Here is an 18103-nt window from a genome sequence, read left to right as displayed (position 1 = left end):
AGACTTAAGAATCTATAAATTTTATTTTTTACTTTTTAGATGCAAAACACAATGCCAAGTGCATTTGCTCAGGTTAACATACAATATTCATCAAAACAACTTTTAAAACAGAACCAAATATAAAATATATCAAGGAAGCACATTTCAAATGCAAAACTGAAAACAACCAGCAATAGCATCCACAGTCTAGCAATGACCAAACCAGGGTACAAGCAACAAACTACACAAACATAAATAAATGCTGATGAAAGCATTCCATAAAACATAAAAGAACCTGAAAGCAAACTTATAGGAAGCTGAACTGAAGTCTATGTGCAGTGTGCACTAGATATACATTATGGAAGAACGCAGACTTAAATGAGATGTTGAAATCAGAGCAAATGCCACATGTTACTTTATTTGCGTCTGGTCGGCATAAAAAAGAGCTATCAGCTAAACCAAATTTGCTGCAAATTCATTGATTACCTATCCTATGTTCTGTTCCACCCTATAATACGAAAATAACACACCAATACCCTTACAAAAAATCAAAATATTTACTGCCATGCGGCCCAAACATAACGCAATACAATACTGGCGCACTTCCGACAATCTGACAAGGATTGGCATTTGACTGCGTCAATTTTGGTCTCTGAGGCGAAGGAAAGCTGTCATTGATGACGCAATAATTTTACAATCATTTTTTCTGTCTTGGTTTTTGAATACCTCAAAATAGCAGTTATACATGTTACAAAACCACGAAGCTGAGGCCTCTTGCACCAAACTACCTACCTAGGTAAATTCCGATTTTACCTAGATTCTCTTGCACCAAACTACCTACCAAAAAACGCTACCGTGAAAATTTACCTAGAAATTCTACCGAGCTGCATATTGACTTACCAATTGTTAAAGTCCGACGGGCTGTTTTCCTCTTGCACCGAAAGCCGGGAAGTAGTACTCGCGGAGGAGCTTTTGACGATTTGACGGTAAACTCGGGCTTCGAAAATAACTAGCAAAATCTTAGGTAAAATGATTCAATTAGTAACAATAGGCACAATACATGATAATCCACGGGTACTTTTACGTAAATTAGGCATTACAAAATGTTTATACAATGATAAATCAATGTTTCATTAGTGAATAATAATATAATTGACCAAATGCTCCATGGGTTCACAGAGGTGCTTCTCCGTACCAAGGCGCTAAACCTCCGTAGCAGAACAGCCAGGTTGAAGACTCACTCGTTGCCATGGAAACGAAGCTTATTTGTTCAAGTAATTTAATATCAAAATAACTTCTATCGGTATTTACGTAAATGAATAATGATTTCATAATACCAAAATGTATATTAATAAAAACAATATCCATTTAATTGTTTTCTTTAGTTACTATTTGTTTGCGCCCACAAATAATTCGTCGCCAAACAGCCAATCAAAACAAATCCCAAAAACGCGACCTGTCAAATTTACCTAGGTAGGTAGGTAGAATGGTGCAAGAGAAGTTACCGCCGTGGGTAGTTTTACTAGGTAGGTATTTTGCCGATTCTACCTAGCTAGGTATTTTGGTGCAAGAGGCCTCTGGTCGCATTTATTTCTTTTATCTTTTTCCGTTCTTATCATTTGTATGCCGAGAGAGGACCAGCCGGAGAACATTACCAAGACCATCTATAAAATTATTACATTTAATTTAGTATTTACTGTTTCTTTATTTCTTAACCGGTGATTAACCTCTGAATTGTAAAACTTAAGCTGTTGTATAAAATAATTTTATCAGAATGGCACATGAATATGCATTATACAACGGTGTTTTCGCAACAAGCTCGCACTAACTACGGCCGCAATAATTTAGTCGCTGTAGCATTCCTTGCAATCAGCTGTTGGTGACGCTTCTGACGCATGTTTCCAGAAATGTGTGGTTCATTGGTGGTTAGCTTGCTTGAGCTAGTTTTTGCTGGGATTTTGCATGATTTGTTTTTATGTGTAGATCGAGTGGATACTCATTATTCACCGTGTCACTATTTATTTTTAACTGGAAATCGCATATCTTTTATATCAACATTCATTTTGATAGCAATATCATTCCAGAAGCCTAACATTGAGAGGGAGCCAGAGTGAAATTTTGATCCTCAGCCAATGCTGAAGGGTAAGGTGAGAGAAAGATTTTACTGAACTCTTTTTCAGAAAGGAATTTCAAATGTAGGTATTGATGCATTATTCATTTTCCACTATCCAGTGTGCGCTTCCTGAGGACTTAGAATAGCAATTTCAAGCCCTTACTATTTGTTTGGCTGTCTTTTTCTGCACAGCAATGAAGCAAGTAAGGTTTATATAGCTCTAGCATTGACCCAGCAATTTTTTTTCTTGAAAAAGCAGGTTTTTTAAAATTGCGGTTTTTTTTTTGCGGGTTCGGATCAGCCAAAATCAGCTTGCGGGTAGTTGTGGTTGGGCAAGGGGTAGCTGCGGGGCGGGGCGGGTAATGAAATTGCAAATTTGTGGCATCTCTACTCCGAAGCGTCTTTTCAGCGCCACGGGCCGGGCAGATTATTGGTTCGCAGAAGTCGGCCCTCTTAGGGTATTACTGAGCGTTCCCCCTGGTGTGATGATTTGACCAGTGAGCACTGAGGTTTTAGGGGCGGGTTGCAGTGGTTAGACTGAAGAATGAAGATGCGAGGATGGTGTTAGCAGAAGATGCTGTAGCTGACTACTTAGATATGAATGTTTGAGCTTGAGCGACAGCTGCCATTGCAGTCAATATCACACTACACACATTTATTTCAGAGGCTATCACTTTCCAACAAACCTGCAACAGAACGTGCGTTCAAAGCTGAGACCTTTTTACAAGCCGTTTTAGCCGGCAATAAATCGAGAAGTGCTCCAGTTTAGCGTCACTTCCCTTCCGACAGCAGATGAAAAGGAGCGCGTCACCGCCTCTTTGAGGCACGGAGCCGATTTATGCATAGAGGCTGCTCTACCCCGTGGGAGTAAGGGTGCGAGCACAAGGTGTGGGAAAAGAACAGGAGAGCACGGAGAGGACAGCAAGACAGGGGAGAGAGAGAGAGAGGGAAAAAGAGAGAGAGAGAGAGAGAGAGAGAGAGAGAGAGAGAGAGAGAGAGAGAGAGAGAGAGAGAGAGAGAGAGAGAGAGAGAGAGAGAGAGAGAGAAGAGAGGGAAAGGGAGGGAGGGAGGGAGGGAGAGAAAGAGGCAGAGAGTGAGGTAGAGAGGAGACAGAGAGGGATTTGAAGCAGCTTCTCGGAACAGCAAATCATACCATCAATTGGTTGCTTGTGTCGCACTCAGTATTCTCAACAACCAATCTCAATCGTTTCCCCGTTCTGACAACGCCAGCGAAACACATCGAGTAGATTTATAGCATGAGATCTCAACAGCAGCCCCATAAATATCATCACCCAGGAATGGAGTCTCAGGCATAGCAGAAATGCTTCATCACCTCTCGACGTGAGATGAGCGAAATATCTCCCATTTCATGAGTGTTCTTCAGGTCTCTACAGCATCGTTCAAATGAATAAAAAGTCAAGCAAGATGGCCACCCACATGGCAGATGTACAGTCCACAGCAGAAGTAATGTGCGGTTTCAGTCATGGGTATGTTCTGCTTCCGAAGCTTAGGAACGATTAACCAGAGTACAATGAAACTTTGAATGTAGCTTGTATGTATCGTCACCCTTGCAGCTGCAACTTTAGCTATTGACATCTTCTTTTCGATCACTCCGCATTAAACAATCGCCAGTCAAAGCCAACCGTTGAGATTGGTAAAACCCTACATTACTTTAGCGGTGGGCTGTACGCCAAAACGACCCCCGACCCTTCAACGGAGTCCTCTCGGCTCGCCAGCTGCCGCCCCTAGGCTACCACGTGCCGCGGCGGTCCGGCGGCCTGCACACGGTGCGGTGTAGCGGTCCGGTGGTCCAGTGCGGTCCGGTCCGGTGGTCCCATCGGCCGGCACACATGGCCGCTGAACAGGGGACGACAGACGCTCGGCAGGCCGGCAGGCGCTCGGCAGACGGGTGGCAGGCGGACCACTGATCAGATATGCTAATTGCCGGAGGGCCGCCAGACCACGGATGTGACGTCACAGTCCGCAGGAAGAGAGGGCGGACCGGCAGATTGGAGGCAATAGGAGCGCAGGGAGCGGTGAGGGGGGGGGGGGGGGTGAGGTTCTTCCATGAGGAAGCCATCAGGTGACGCCTGTTCAGGAGCTCGATAAGTTTCCGATTGATCAATGATCACGCATAATTGTATCATTATGCTTAATAAGGACAGGAAATGAAACGTCTAAACCTTCGAGATCCAAGATACAATATATATTGCAATAGAGCCCCGTAGAAATGCGGCGTCATCACTCCATTGCGTGAGCTGAATAAAATATTTCCGAAGACACGGATCTTCTCACGCGGCTGAAAAGAGCATAGCTTATGAAAATTATAATTTACTCTAGCCATAAATAGAACCGGAGTATATTCCTCAGCAAGATCTTCCCACGGCCAAAAATATCAATCAGGCCGGGCAAATTTCGATTCGAAGAAACCGACAATACATAATAACGTTCGATGTGCACATTGCTCCCATCTACCCTATTTGATCACTTTGCAATCGTTGCAATTTTGACGTGAAAGCTTTGCGATTCACGCATTTTTCTGTACACTTTCTAAACACAGATCGCTCTTCCCACTCCCACCAACCACTCAACTCTTCCCTCCCTCTCGTCTCCGCGGGACTCACCTGGCGCCGCGAACGGTCCGTAGTCTGCCGCGTGCGCAGGTGGCGGGGCCAGTCGCGGAGGGGCGTACCGGCCCTCGGAGTACACGGGCGGCGGCGGCGGCAGCGCCGGCGGGCCTCCCGGATACCCACACGGGTACCCCGGGTACTGCGGGTACTCGGGGTGGTGGTACATGGCCGGATGCATGAGATGCGGGTGATGCTGGTAGTGTGGCGGAGGTGGCATGTATGGATAGTACGGATATGGGTACAAGTCGTGTCTCGCGGCGGGCGGCGGCGGCGGCGGAGCGTACACGCCCGGCCGGTACGGACTGGGGTACATGTACCCCGGGTACCCGGGCAGGTAGGGCGGCGCGTGGTACGCCGGCGCGGCCCTGCTGCTCGGCGGGGAGGGACTGGAGAGGGAGGCTGCCGGAGGGGTGTCGGAGGGCCACCGGCCGGTACCCGGCGGCTCCGGAGGTACCCGGTGCTGCGCCACCGGACGATGTACCGGCACAGAGGGTACCGGCGGTACCGGCGCCGCGTGCGGCTCGATCAGCGGCCCCGCCGGCTGCATGTAACCTGAAACAACAGAGAACAGCGGGTGTAAAAAGCCGGAAGCTTAGTTCGTAGAACCTAACCGTGCGATTCTGGGATGGCACGGTGGAGGGAGCAATATTCGCTGACGTTACGAAACTTCATGAAGTGTTAGTTTAGTTGTCCTTGCGCGACGTTACATACATGTTATGTCACTACGGCCATCGGAGCTTTTCTTCAATAACTCACCAGTATTATTTTGTGAAGATACGAGTGACTTTTGAACCATGTGACGTGGACATTATGACAACCACCTGTTTTTACAATGAATTGTTTGAATACGTGGCTTCCCATAAAAAGTCTACATTTCGACTCGTAAGTGTCAGCCATTGAGCCCACCATCGTTCATGAGCTGAGTACTTTGGAAGTTGTAATGGCTCATGAATTTCCCAGCGACAAACATATTACAAAATTAGAGCTGAATCTGATGTAGTAAGTTCAACTGGCAGTAAAACAAAGTTAAAGAACATATGAATTTTCAATACATCATTGTCGAAAACAATTAAAAATTGGGTTTACCTATGGCAGGCCAACTTTCAGCAGCAAAATATGGAGATTTTCTGGAGATTTGATAGCATTCGGCAGCACCAGTAGAATGTGACTCAAGGGACATAAGCATGCATTTAAACGTGGTGTATAGTATAGTAAATATAGTAAAGGCTGTATAAGTGTCCATTCCAGTGCATATCGCACTTAATTTAAATTATCCGTTCCATTATCATACAAACTCAGGCTTTGCTTCAATCGGGATTGTCCCTCCTTCAGCAAACATCAGAGTTCAACTCCTTCAGCAAACACCAGAGTTCAAAACAGATCGCTGCAGCCTGGTTCGGTCTCAAAAGCCGTAGCGGATGACTCTGCCGCCCAGCTGACTCGCAGTAATTGATTCGAGCGACGACTTTGATCTTCTGCCGGCAGACCGGTTAATCAAATCGTGGCAAACATTCGGCTGCAGGAGTTCACGGTCGTATGTACCGTGTGCGGCAGCAAGGTTTGGGAAATAGCAAATGCCCGTCCGAGACGGCCCGTCGACAGGCCTGGAAACCCTCAGTACCTTTAGCGGGTCTGAGGTCACGGCATCTGGTATACTTCATCCGGCCCAAATCCTGATCATGCTACCTACTCATCCCGGCTCCGGGGCAAACCACCATGTCCACTCCACAGCTCACCAGATCGGTAGTACGCGTCCGTTAAGCAGCGCTTTGTTCGATTAGTGTAGCACGCTACATCTTTAACATTTAACGTAGAATCTTTTCGGCACGGCTTGGTCCGGCAGTCTCCCCCCCCCCCTCGCAGTCCGGTCACAGGCCTAGCCCTCCATTCACTCACCCATCGCTGCTACCGGGTGACGCACAGCTGAGCGGAGCGCTGCTGCTGCGCTCCCCTCCCCTCTCATTATTCACCCCCCCCCCCCCAGTCACCAGGCCCACCATCCCCCACACATCACTTTTCTCCATCTCCCGCAACGAGCACTGTCCGTGGGAATAGCCGCAGTAGACACATCTGCGAGAAGACGATGCCGCCTACATCAGTACGAACCGTCGAGGCACAGCTGAGTCAACAAGCTACGTCAGGACCGCGGCCGGCGGCGGCGGCGAGCGAGCACGTTAAGGTACTCTGTCACTTGTCACGTACTCTGTCAGGTACCACAACAGCTGCACCGCGCTGAGTCACATGGTGGGAATGGCACAACCAGGAAGATCCTATGGCAAGCAAAAACGCAGTAGTTCCAGAGGTCTTCGCAATGGGCAACCGTTAAACTCTCATTACGACGCCCGCCTATGGAGACAGCTACCGCAGGATGAGCGATTCGAACCTCCTCAAATAACGCTGCATCAGCAAAAGATGTCAACAGATCATGGAGCAGTGTCAAGGATGGATGCCGGCTGGAGCACACAGCCTCCTTTGTCGGGCACAGCAACCCAGGGTGAGTGAACCTGGCAAAACAACCGGGTGACCGACCTCACAATGGCCTCATGAGGTAGTTCCAGAGATCTCCGCAGAGGAAGAAGGCGCTGACTTACGGCACGCCCGAGACGGTGGGCGGAGCAAGAGTGACGTCACAAGGGGCGTTGCCGGCAGACGAAACGGAAGGAAACAAAAGTTTGAATAAAATGAAATTGAAGAATTAAAATTAAAACTCGAAAATCACAAACCTTTCGGGGATTGTTTTATGCCAGCGATTATTAAAATGATAAAGCACTCAACACGAAGACGATTCGACGGCCAAAAATTGCAGGCACAGAGGAGCAAGGTGACTAAACAGGACAGAGGGCGCCATCTTACGGCCCCACCCACCAGAAGAAGGCAGAGGAAGATGACGTCGCAAGGGCGTGGCAGTCACCCCTCCCCCCAACTATAAAAGGGTGCGCCACCCAACCAGAGGGAGAATCACAGTCGAGCAGCCGAGAGTCACAGTCCACAGCTGGAGCCGGAGACGCCATCTGGGAGCCGCCGCCAGTCCGGGGTCACCCGCGAGAAGCCTCTTCAGTTCGAGAACCAGAACCGAGGACAGCAGTCGACGCTTGTGACCACACTGAGAAGCGGAAGCGCAGAAAAACTCCAGAATGTGAGTGTTGTTGAAAAGTCTGCTCAATCCCTGATCCTAGCCCCCCCCCCTTGCCCAGCCTGCCGTGCCGTGACGACTGCCAAACATTTTCGGTTGCCATAAAATGCACTCTCAATTGGAATTGGAAAACTTAAATTACTTTGAACTTATTGGTCCAGACACCCTAGTAGCATATTAGGATCTGAATTGGGAAGGTCATGTCAGAGTCGCCAGCAAACCGTTATTGTCCGTCGGAATTCACGATTAGGCCGGGAGCGAGATGCTAAAATTTGAATAAGCAGCTCATTGTCACGAACGTTGAGATTGATGACATGATGCGTGTCAGCATTGAATAACGAATATGTCTTTGTGTTTGGCCAAGCTGGTTCGTTCGATTTATTATCGGCGGTAGTCAGGTGCGATTAAGATTTGAGGTTGGAATTCGTTTGTGAAATTAAGGGTGTAGATTCGTGCTGTACTCACTAAAAGTTGCTTTGCGAAATCATTGGTAATATTGCTGTAGGAATTAATTGCGAAGTCGAAATCAATTAGTGAACAGGTAAATACGGTTGACAGGGAATGTAATGTTTTAAGGTGGCGACTGATTCATGCAATCGATCTATGAATATGGCTATGAGTTATGATTTTCAACAGATATGAATGCTTGAGCTTACGGCGGAATTTCTTCTGTTACTTAGGTGCAGAGTTGAGAGTAGTGGTTTGAGGTCGACGGTCTGACACTTTGCGACTTTAGATGGTCCTTGTACTTTGCGTCATTGTAGTTGCGAAATGTCGAGTAATAGGTAGATGTAGAATTGTTTGTGGTTAGAACTAATATGCGACTAATATAGGTACCGATCGTTGTGCTTTTGTAGAATAAATACTAGAAAAATCATATCTTTTGGGAAAGATCGAAGGGGATACGGAGCTAGAAAAAAACTTACGTGGAATGAAGCTGATGAGATGTCGAACAGGGAGATATTGCAGCGATATTTTACCAGATTCACACTCACTGACACATTCGTTGAATCTAACCGGCCCGAAGAGACCGCACACACCAGTACTGCACCGCGAGTGATGGCGCGCCCATCGCGGCGCGGCCTTGACAACTGTCGACTGTCGACGCGGCGCCGGCCGGCAGCCGTGGTAATCGTCGTTCGCGACGCGGGACCGTGCGCCGCTAGATGGCACATGAGAGCAGCGTCGGGAGTGGAGCAGCGGCCACAGTAGGGCAGTGGGCTAACCATAATTGGGGCGCGTGCGGTAGGTGAAGATCATTGTGTAGGAGCATGGTCAGTTGTGGAAAGTTGCAACGGGATAAGAACGTAAACAGTTAATGCATAATTTTAAATATGACATGCTATTTGATATTTAGGACTGCACTTCGTTTGATGTGCATTGTTTACTGCTAATAGGATGATTTAAATTATATTTTCTATGAAAAGCTAGGGACCCCTATGACAATATTCTGGCACTCTATAAAGATAATTTGTATAGATAACTAGTAGCCCATCAGAAGCTATCGAACGAGTTTCAAGGAGTCATTTCCGTTTGAGCATTCAGCAATTCACTATGATACGGTGGAACACAACCAGACGACAGATCGGTGCGTACTAATTGGTTCTAGATCATCTGATGAAATCAAGAGCGGTTCAAGGTCTGCTAGGATTGTATACGAGAACTGATGATTAGGTTCACGCGTGCAGCAGCAATTAGGACTTGAGATTACGATTAGATGCGTTTCTGTTATTCGCGTTCTTGAGAGTTAGCGCCAATAATTACTCCACCAATATTGGCACAGGGCATTGTGAGGCACAGACGGCTTGTTTGCCCGCCTCCTATGGCGTAACGTTTACCAGCATGACTGTATGAGACACAGATGCACTTCTCTAAACCCAAGTCCAGACCGGAATAATAAGAGGGACACACCGTCACGTACGCAGGGCATATGCACGTTTTCCGCCAGTGGTACCGGCCACTGTTAGTTTTCCCGCTTAGGTAACACTGGGTGAGAAGGCAGTGAGAGGTTTCTACGGCAGGGGGAAGGGGAAGATTGGCACAGTGTGCAGTGGAGAGTAAGTTATGCCAAAGGCAAGAAGCCGAGGGTCAGGGGTGAGTCACCCAAAAGTGCGGATAAGGCGAGCCGTAGTGTCCCGAATAAGTCCTCATACTTATTTTGTAAAGGTACCTTAATCGGTACTGGACAGCCTCAGGGGAGGGAAGAATGTACTCCAGGACACGTAAGGCCTTGAAGAGTAAATCCCATGGTTTAAGGAGAGTTCCTGAGGAGAGTTCCAGGATATGAACGGTGGTCCCTGGGTCGTGAACGGGAATGTTACACGCGGACCGGAAGAGGGCATAGGTAATCTCTCCCGGATAGAGAGATAAGTCGGATATAAATCGTGTATGTGTGTACTATAAGTCTATCGGACGTGTAGTGAATCCCATAAATTAGTAGGGTGGATATTGGTGCAATTATTCTGGACGGCCCTGCGATAAGTATCTTTGTCGCCGGTTAGCGGAGCATGCACTGGATTTCGGAAAGAGACATTTATCTCGCCGGGGAGACCATGGTTTGTAAGACGCCTAACACTATCGGAGGGAATTTCGGGGGCTACCAATTAAATTTGGGTGAATACATGAAATGTGAACGTAATGCGAGCAAGGGTGTGAGAATGATGACGCATGAATCTTAGAGTAAGGCCGATAGGAATTTGGTAGAGTTCGGTTACGGCAGTCGAACAAATGATTCTTGAGGGCAACTTAAAACTAGCAACGCTAATACGAACTAAGTGGGCAATTTTCGTAATGGGGAGGCCAGTGATATAGGGATGGGTGACTGGACGAATGATCACATTCAATTAATCAATGTAATTACCACCCATAAGTTTGGCAGTGGTCATCGGGACTTCGAATGCCCTGTCCTTCACCTGCCCATCTGTGCCGCAAACCCAGCTGATCGGATCCCGTTATCCCTAATCCGAGCAGCGAAGAAGCATCTCGTGCATCATGGTCTATACAATGAACAGAATCATCAAGCCTCTAAATTAAAAAGCATCTTCCATCAGATGTATTTGTATGCAAGGTGGATTTGGATCTACATCTCTCCCAGGTGGATCTCCATCTCAAGATCCCTATCTGGATCCATACCTCTCTCTGAGGTGTATCTACATCTATCTCAGGATCTCATCACTGTCTGGATCTCTCTCTGAAGATCCCTCTCGGGATCTCTTCAACGACTCTCAAGTTCCCCATCACCAGCTCTACTATCGAGTCTTTACAGCAGCAAATACTTCTCTCTTCGGCTACAACAGCCAAATGACAGTGGACCGCGGTGATTGATGAACCTCAAGATGCAGTTCTCTTTCTTTTTCTTTCTTTACCTTGCTACAAATGGCGCCCAAAACGTGGGGATTTGATAATTCTCAAATTGTGAAGCTGGTAGACTGGCACAAGCCGCCGAACCCGAAGTTGATGAATTGAAAGTCAACCGTATGGAGAAGAGGAAGAAGTTGAAGAATAGAGCAGGTGTTCGAAATACTGGCAGCAGTGGAAATGAGCGTGCTGCAGGGGTCGATATGAAGAAAGAGGATGAGCTAAAGAAAGCTGTGTGAAGATGATGAAGCTTATGGTGGTGGCTGATGACAGGAAAGTTGAAGAATTGAGCAGGTGTTCGAAATACTGACAGCAGTGGAAATGAACGTGCTGCAGGGGTCGACGTGAAGGAACTGATGAGAGGAAGCGGTCTTACGAATACTGAAAAGGACATAGAAGAAGTTGTTGAAGATAAGATAAGGAAATGAAGCTGTCTCATGAACAAAGGATCAGACTAATACAGAAGACAGGCCGAAAATGAAACTTGACAATTGTTGGCATCAGCATATCAATTCTTCTACGTTCTGCTGTACAACAAGTCAAAGTCTCGGTCAGCTGCTGTATTGCAAAGGAGAGCTCGAACTTTCTAGAGTATTGAGGATAAAAGGACAGCAATATCAAAAGCAGAAGAGGAAGAAGAACAGGCGAAATGCTCGTGTTGTACTGAATCAAAATCAAACACGGTCGTCTTCACAACACAGCCAAGACGATTATCATGTTGGTGAACGAGGAGAGGGTGCCAGGATGCTGCAAGACCAACTGCCAAACGATCCATTCAGATGGGCTGCTGCAGAGATCACCCACCTGGGCTGCTGCGACGGCTGTCACCTGGTCCGCCGAAAGGTCGCTACCTGAGCTGCCACGGAGGTCACCAGTGCTGCCACGGAGGATGCATTGCCCTCGCGTGCTGCCTCGGAGGTCACTCACCTGAGCGGCCGCGGAAGTCGCCTACCTGAGCTGCCACGGAGGTTGTCACCGGGTCTGCCACGAAGGTCACCTACCCGGGCTGCCATGGAGGTCACCCACTTGAGCTGCCGCGGAAGTCGCATACCTGAGCTGCCACGGATGTCATTTGTGCTGCCACGGAGGATGCATTGCCCTCGCGTGCTGCCCCGGGGGTCACTCAACTGAGCTGCCGCGGAAGTCGCCTACCTGAGCTGCCACGGGGGATGCATTGCCATCGCGTGCTGCCTCGGGGGTCACTCACCTGAGCTGCCGCGGAAGTCGCCTACCTGAGCTACCACGGAGGCTGTCACCGGGTCTGCCACGAGGGTCACCTACCTGGGCTGCCACGGAAGTCGCCTACCTGAGCTACAACGGAGACTGTCACGGGTCTGCCACGATGGTCACCCAACCGGGCTGCCACGGGGATGCATTGCCCTCGCGTGCTGCCTCGGGGGTCACCCACCTGAGCTGCCATGGAGGTCGCTCACCTGAGCTGCCACGGAGCCTGCCACCCGGGCGGCCACAGAGGTCGCGGCAGGGCCGGCCATGGAGGTCGCCTACCCGGACTGCCACGGAGGTGTCATCCACCTGGGCTGCCACGTAGGCTGCCCACACGGGCCGCCGTGCAAGCTGCCCACCCGGGCTGCCATGGAGCCCGCCGTCCGGGCTGCTGTGGAATCTTCCCACCCTGGCTGCCGTGGAGGCCGCCCCACCCAGGCTGCCATGGCAGGCTGCCACCCGGGCTGCCGTGAAGGCTGCCCACCCGGGCTGCCACGGAGGCCGCCACCCGAACTGCTGTGGAGGCCGCCCACCTGGGCTGCCATAGAAGTCTTCACCCTCCTGAGAAGCCGCTTACGGGACGGCCAACGACATCGGACTAACCAAAGTGGTTGGTGCCCGTGACCCGGATCTGGTGAACGACAAACTGAGGTGGGGACGAGGAACAACAGGTGCGTGTGGGTACTGTACTAGGTATACGATGTCATTTTGTAGGCGTTGCGGAACTTAACATGATTGTGTAGATTTAAATGAGTAAGGGGTGTGACTTTTTTGTATGAGTTGCGAGGACGCAACTAGGGTTGTTTGGACTGAAGATGTAGCACGCTACATCTTTAACATTTAACGTAGAATCTTTTCGGCACGGCTTGGTCCGGCAGTCTCCCCCCCCCCCTCGCAGTCCGGTCACAGGCCTAGCCCTCCATTCACTCACCCATCGCTGCTACCGGGTGACGCACAGCTGAGCGGAGCGCTGCTGCTGCGCTCCCCTCCCCTCTCATTATTCACCCCCCCCCCCCCCCCAGTCACCAGGCCCACCATCCCCCACACATCACTTTTCTCCATCTCCCGCAACGAGCACTGTCCGTGGGAATAGCCGCAGTAGACACATCTGCGAGAAGACGATGCCGCCTACATCAGTACGAACCGTCGAGGCACAGCTGAGTCAACAAGCTACGTCAGGACCGCGGCCGGCGGCGGCGGCGAGCGAGCACGTTAAGGTACTCTGTCACTTGTCACGTACTCTGTCAGGTACCACAACAGCTGCACCGCGCTGAGTCACATGGTGGGAATGGCACAACCAGGAAGATCCTATGGCAAGCAAAAACGCAGTAGTTCCAGAGGTCTTCGCAATGGGCAACCGTTAAACTCTCATTACGACGCCCGCCTATGGAGACAGCTACCGCAGGATGAGCGATTCGAACCTCCTCAAATAACGCTGCATCAGCAAAAGATGTCAACAGATCATGGAGCAGTGTCAAGGATGGATGCCGGCTGGAGCACACAGCCTCCTTTGTCGGGCACAGCAACCCAGGGTGAGTGAACCTGGCAAAACAACCGGGTGACCGACCTCACAATGGCCTCATGAGGTAGTTCCAGAGATCTCCGCAGAGGAAGAAGGCGCTGACTTACGGCACGCCCGAGACGGTGGGCGGAGCAAGAGTGACGTCACAAGGGGCGTTGCCGGCAGACGAAACGGAAGGAAACAAAAGTTTGAATAAAATGAAATTGAAGAATTAAAATTAAAACTCGAAAATCACAAACCTTTCGGGGATTGTTTTATGCCAGCGATTATTAAAATGATAAAGCACTCAACACGAAGACGATTCGACGGCCAAAAATTGCAGGCACAGAGGAGCAAGGTGACTAAACAGGACAGAGGGCGCCATCTTACGGCCCCACCCACCAGAAGAAGGCAGAGGAAGATGACGTCGCAAGGGCGTGGCAGTCACCCCTCCCCCCAACTATAAAAGGGTGCGCCACCCAACCAGAGGGAGAATCACAGTCGAGCAGCCGAGAGTCACAGTCCACAGCTGGAGCCGGAGACGCCATCTGGGAGCCGCCGCCAGTCCGGGGTCACCCGCGAGAAGCCTCTTCAGTTCGAGAACCAGAACCGAGGACAGCAGTCGACGCTTGTGACCACACTGAGAAGCGGAAGCGCAGAGAAACTCCAGAATGTGAGTGTTGTTGAAAAGTCTGCTCAATCCCTGATCCTAGCCCCCCCCCCCCTTGCCCAGCCTGCCGTGCCGTGACGACTGCCAAACATTTTCGGTTGCCATAAAATGCACTCTCAATTGGAATTGGAAAACTTAAATTACTTTGAACTTATTGGTCCAGACACCCTAGTAGCATATTAGGATCTGAATTGGGAAGGTCATGTCAGAGTCGCCAGCAAACCGTTATTGTCCGTCGGAATTCACGATTAGGCCGGGAGCGAGATGCTAAAATTTGAATAAGCAGCTCATTGTCACGAACGTTGAGATTGATGACATGATGCGTGTCAGCATTGAATAACGAATATGTCTTTGTGTTTGGCCAAGCTGGTTCGTTCGATTTATTATCGGCGGTAGTCAGGTGCGATTAAGATTTGAGGTTGGAATTCGTTTGTGAAATTAAGGGTGTAGATTCGTGCTGTACTCACTAAAAGTTGCTTTGCGAAATCATTGGTAATATTGCTGTAGGAATTAATTGCGAAGTCGAAATCAATTAGTGAACAGGTAAATACGGTTGACAGGGAATGTAATGTTTTAAGGTGGCGACTGATTCATGCAATCGATCTATGAATATGGCTATGAGTTATGATTTTCAACAGATATGAATGCTTGAGCTTACGGCGGAATTTCTTCTGTTACTTAGGTGCAGAGTTGAGAGTAGTGGTTTGAGGTCGACGGTCTGACACTTTGCGACTTTAGATGGTCCTTGTACTTTGCGTCATTGTAGTTGCGAAATGTCGAGTAATAGGTAGATGTAGAATTGTTTGTGGTTAGAACTAATATGCGACTAATATAGGTACCGATCGTTGTGCTTTTGTAGAATAAATACTAGAAAAATCATATCTTTTGGGAAAGATCGAAGGGGATACGGAGCTAGAAAAAAACTTACGTGGAATGAAGCTGATGAGATGTCGAACAGGGAGATATTGCAGCGATATTTTACCAGATTCACACTCACTGACACATTCGTTGAATCTAACCGGCCCGAAGAGACCGCACACACCAGTACTGCACCGCGAGTGATGGCGCGCCCATCGCGGCGCGGCCTTGACAACTGTCGACTGTCGACGCGGCGCCGGCCGGCAGCCGTGGTAATCGTCGTTCGCGACGCGGGACCGTGCGCCGCTAGATGGCACATGAGAGCAGCGTCGGGAGTGGAGCAGCGGCCACAGTAGGGCAGTGGGCTAACCATAATTGGGGCGCGTGCGGTAGGTGAAGATCATTGTGTAGGAGCATGGTTAGTTGTGGAAAGTTGCAACGGGATAAGAACGTAAACAGTTAATGCATAATTTTAAATATGACATGCTATTTGATATTTAGGACTGCACTTCGTTTGATGTGCATTGTTTACTGCTAATAGGATGATTTAAATTATATTTTCTATGAAAAGCTAGGGACCCCTATGACAATATTCTGGCACTCTATAAAGATAATTTGTATAGATAACTAGTAGCCCATCAGAAGCTATCGAACGAGTTTCAAGGAGTCATTTCCGTTTGAGCATTCAGCAATTCACTATGATACGGTGGAACACAACCAGACGACAGATCGGTGCGTACTAATTGGTTCTAGATCATCTGATGAAATCAAGAGCGGTTCAAGGTCTGCTAGGATTGTATACGAGAACTGATGATTAGGTTCACGCGTGCAGCAGCAATTAGGACTTGAGATTACGATTAGATGCGTTTCTGTTATTCGCGTTCTTGAGAGTTAGCGCCAATAATTACTCCACCAATATTGGCACAGGGCATTGTGAGGCACAGACGGCTTGTTTGCCCGCCTCCTATGGCGTAACGTTTACCAGCATGACTGTATGAGACACAGATGCACTTCTCTAAACCCAAGTCCAGACCGGAATAATAAGAGGGACACACCGTCACGTACGCAGGGCATATGCACGTTTTCCGCCAGTGGTACCGGCCACTGTTAGTTTTCCCGCTTAGGTAACACTGGGTGAGAAGGCAGTGAGAGGTTTCTACGGCAGGGGGAAGGGGAAGATTGGCACAGTGTGCAGTGGAGAGTAAGTTATGCCAAAGGCAAGAAGCCGAGGGTCAGGGGTGAGTCAACCAAAAGTGCGGATAAGGCGAGCCGTAGTGTCCCGAATAAGTCCTCATACTTATTTTGTAAAGGTACCTTAATCGGTACTGGACAGCCTCAGGGGAGGGAAGAATGTACTCCAGGACACGTAAGGCCTTGAAGAGTAAATCCCATGGTTTAAGGAGAGTTCCTGAGGAGAGTTCCAGGATATGAACGGTGGTCCCTGGGTCGTGAACGGGAATGTTACACGCGGACCGGAAGAGGGCATAGGTAATCTCTCCCGGATAGAGAGATAAGTCGGATATAAATCGTGTATGTGTGTACTATAAGTCTATCGGACGTGTAGTGAATCCCATAAATTAGTAGGGTGGATATTGGTGCAATTATTCTGGACGGCCCTGCGATAAGTATCTTTGTCGCCGGTTAGCGGAGCATGCACTGGATTTCGGAAAGAGACATTTATCTCGCCGGGGAGACCATGGTTTGTAAGACGCCTAACACTATCGGAGGGAATTTCGGGGGCTACCAATTAAATTTGGGTGAATACATGAAATGTGAACGTAATGCGAGCAAGGGTGTGAGAATGATGACGCATGAATCTTAGAGTAAGGCCGATAGGAATTTGGTAGAGTTCGGTTACGGCAGTCGAACAAATGATTCTTGAGGGCAACTTAAAACTAGCAACGCTAATACGAACTAAGTGGGCAATTTTCGTAATGGGGAGGCCAGTGATATAGGGATGGGTGACTGGACGAATGATCACATTCAATTAATCAATGTAATTACCACCCATAAGTTTGGCAGTGGTCATCGGGACTTCGAATGCCCTGTCCTTCACCTGCCCATCTGTGCCGCAAACCCAGCTGATCGGATCCCGTTATCCCTAATCCGAGCAGCGAAGAAGCATCTCGTGCATCATGGTCTATACAATGAACAGAATCATCAAGCCTCTAAATTAAAAAGCATCTTCCATCAGATGTATTTGTATGCAAGGTGGATTTGGATCTACATCTCTCCCAGGTGGATCTCCATCTCAAGATCCCTATCTGGATCCATACCTCTCTCTGAGGTGTATCTACATCTATCTCAGGATCTCATCACTGTCTGGATCTCTCTCTGAAGATCCCTCTCGGGATCTCTTCAACGACTCTCAAGTTCCCCATCACCAGCTCTACTATCGAGTCTTTACAGCAGCAAATACTTCTCTCTTCGGCTACAACAGCCAAATGACAGTGGACCGCGGTGATTGATGAACCTCAAGATGCAGTTCTCTTTCTTTTTCTTTCTTTACCTTGCTACATTAGCAGGGATTAGCTATGTAACGAGCGGCACTTGGCCGCCAGTGGCACCGCCCTCAATTCATTTGTCACAACTTGAGTCTGATCATTGACCGGTTGACAGCGTGGAACGAGCTTCTTTA

The 18103-nt window shown here is 48.8% G+C and overlaps 1 protein-coding gene across 1 annotated transcript in view; it reads right to left on the bottom strand.

Moving 5' to 3' along the window:
• Positions 1-4716: 4716 nt before the first annotated feature.
• Positions 4717-18103, bottom strand: part of LOC122386820 (actin cytoskeleton-regulatory complex protein PAN1-like) — a gene marked incomplete at its 3' end in the record, with an annotated part of 88905 nt that continues 75518 nt past the window's right edge. The window contains exon 3 of the mRNA XM_043376461.1: positions 4717-5274. Within this exon, the coding sequence (XP_043232396.1) occupies positions 4717-5274 (558 nt within the window). The remainder of the gene's footprint in view (positions 5275-18103) is intronic.

This window comes from Amphibalanus amphitrite, unplaced genomic scaffold (genome assembly GCF_019059575.1).
Source record: "Amphibalanus amphitrite isolate SeventyFive unplaced genomic scaffold, NRLGWU_Aamphi_draft 000263F_arrow, whole genome shotgun sequence".
Taxonomy (NCBI): Eukaryota; Metazoa; Arthropoda; class Thecostraca; order Balanomorpha; family Balanidae; genus Amphibalanus; species Amphibalanus amphitrite.
This window is presented reverse-complemented; position numbering and strand designations above follow the sequence as displayed.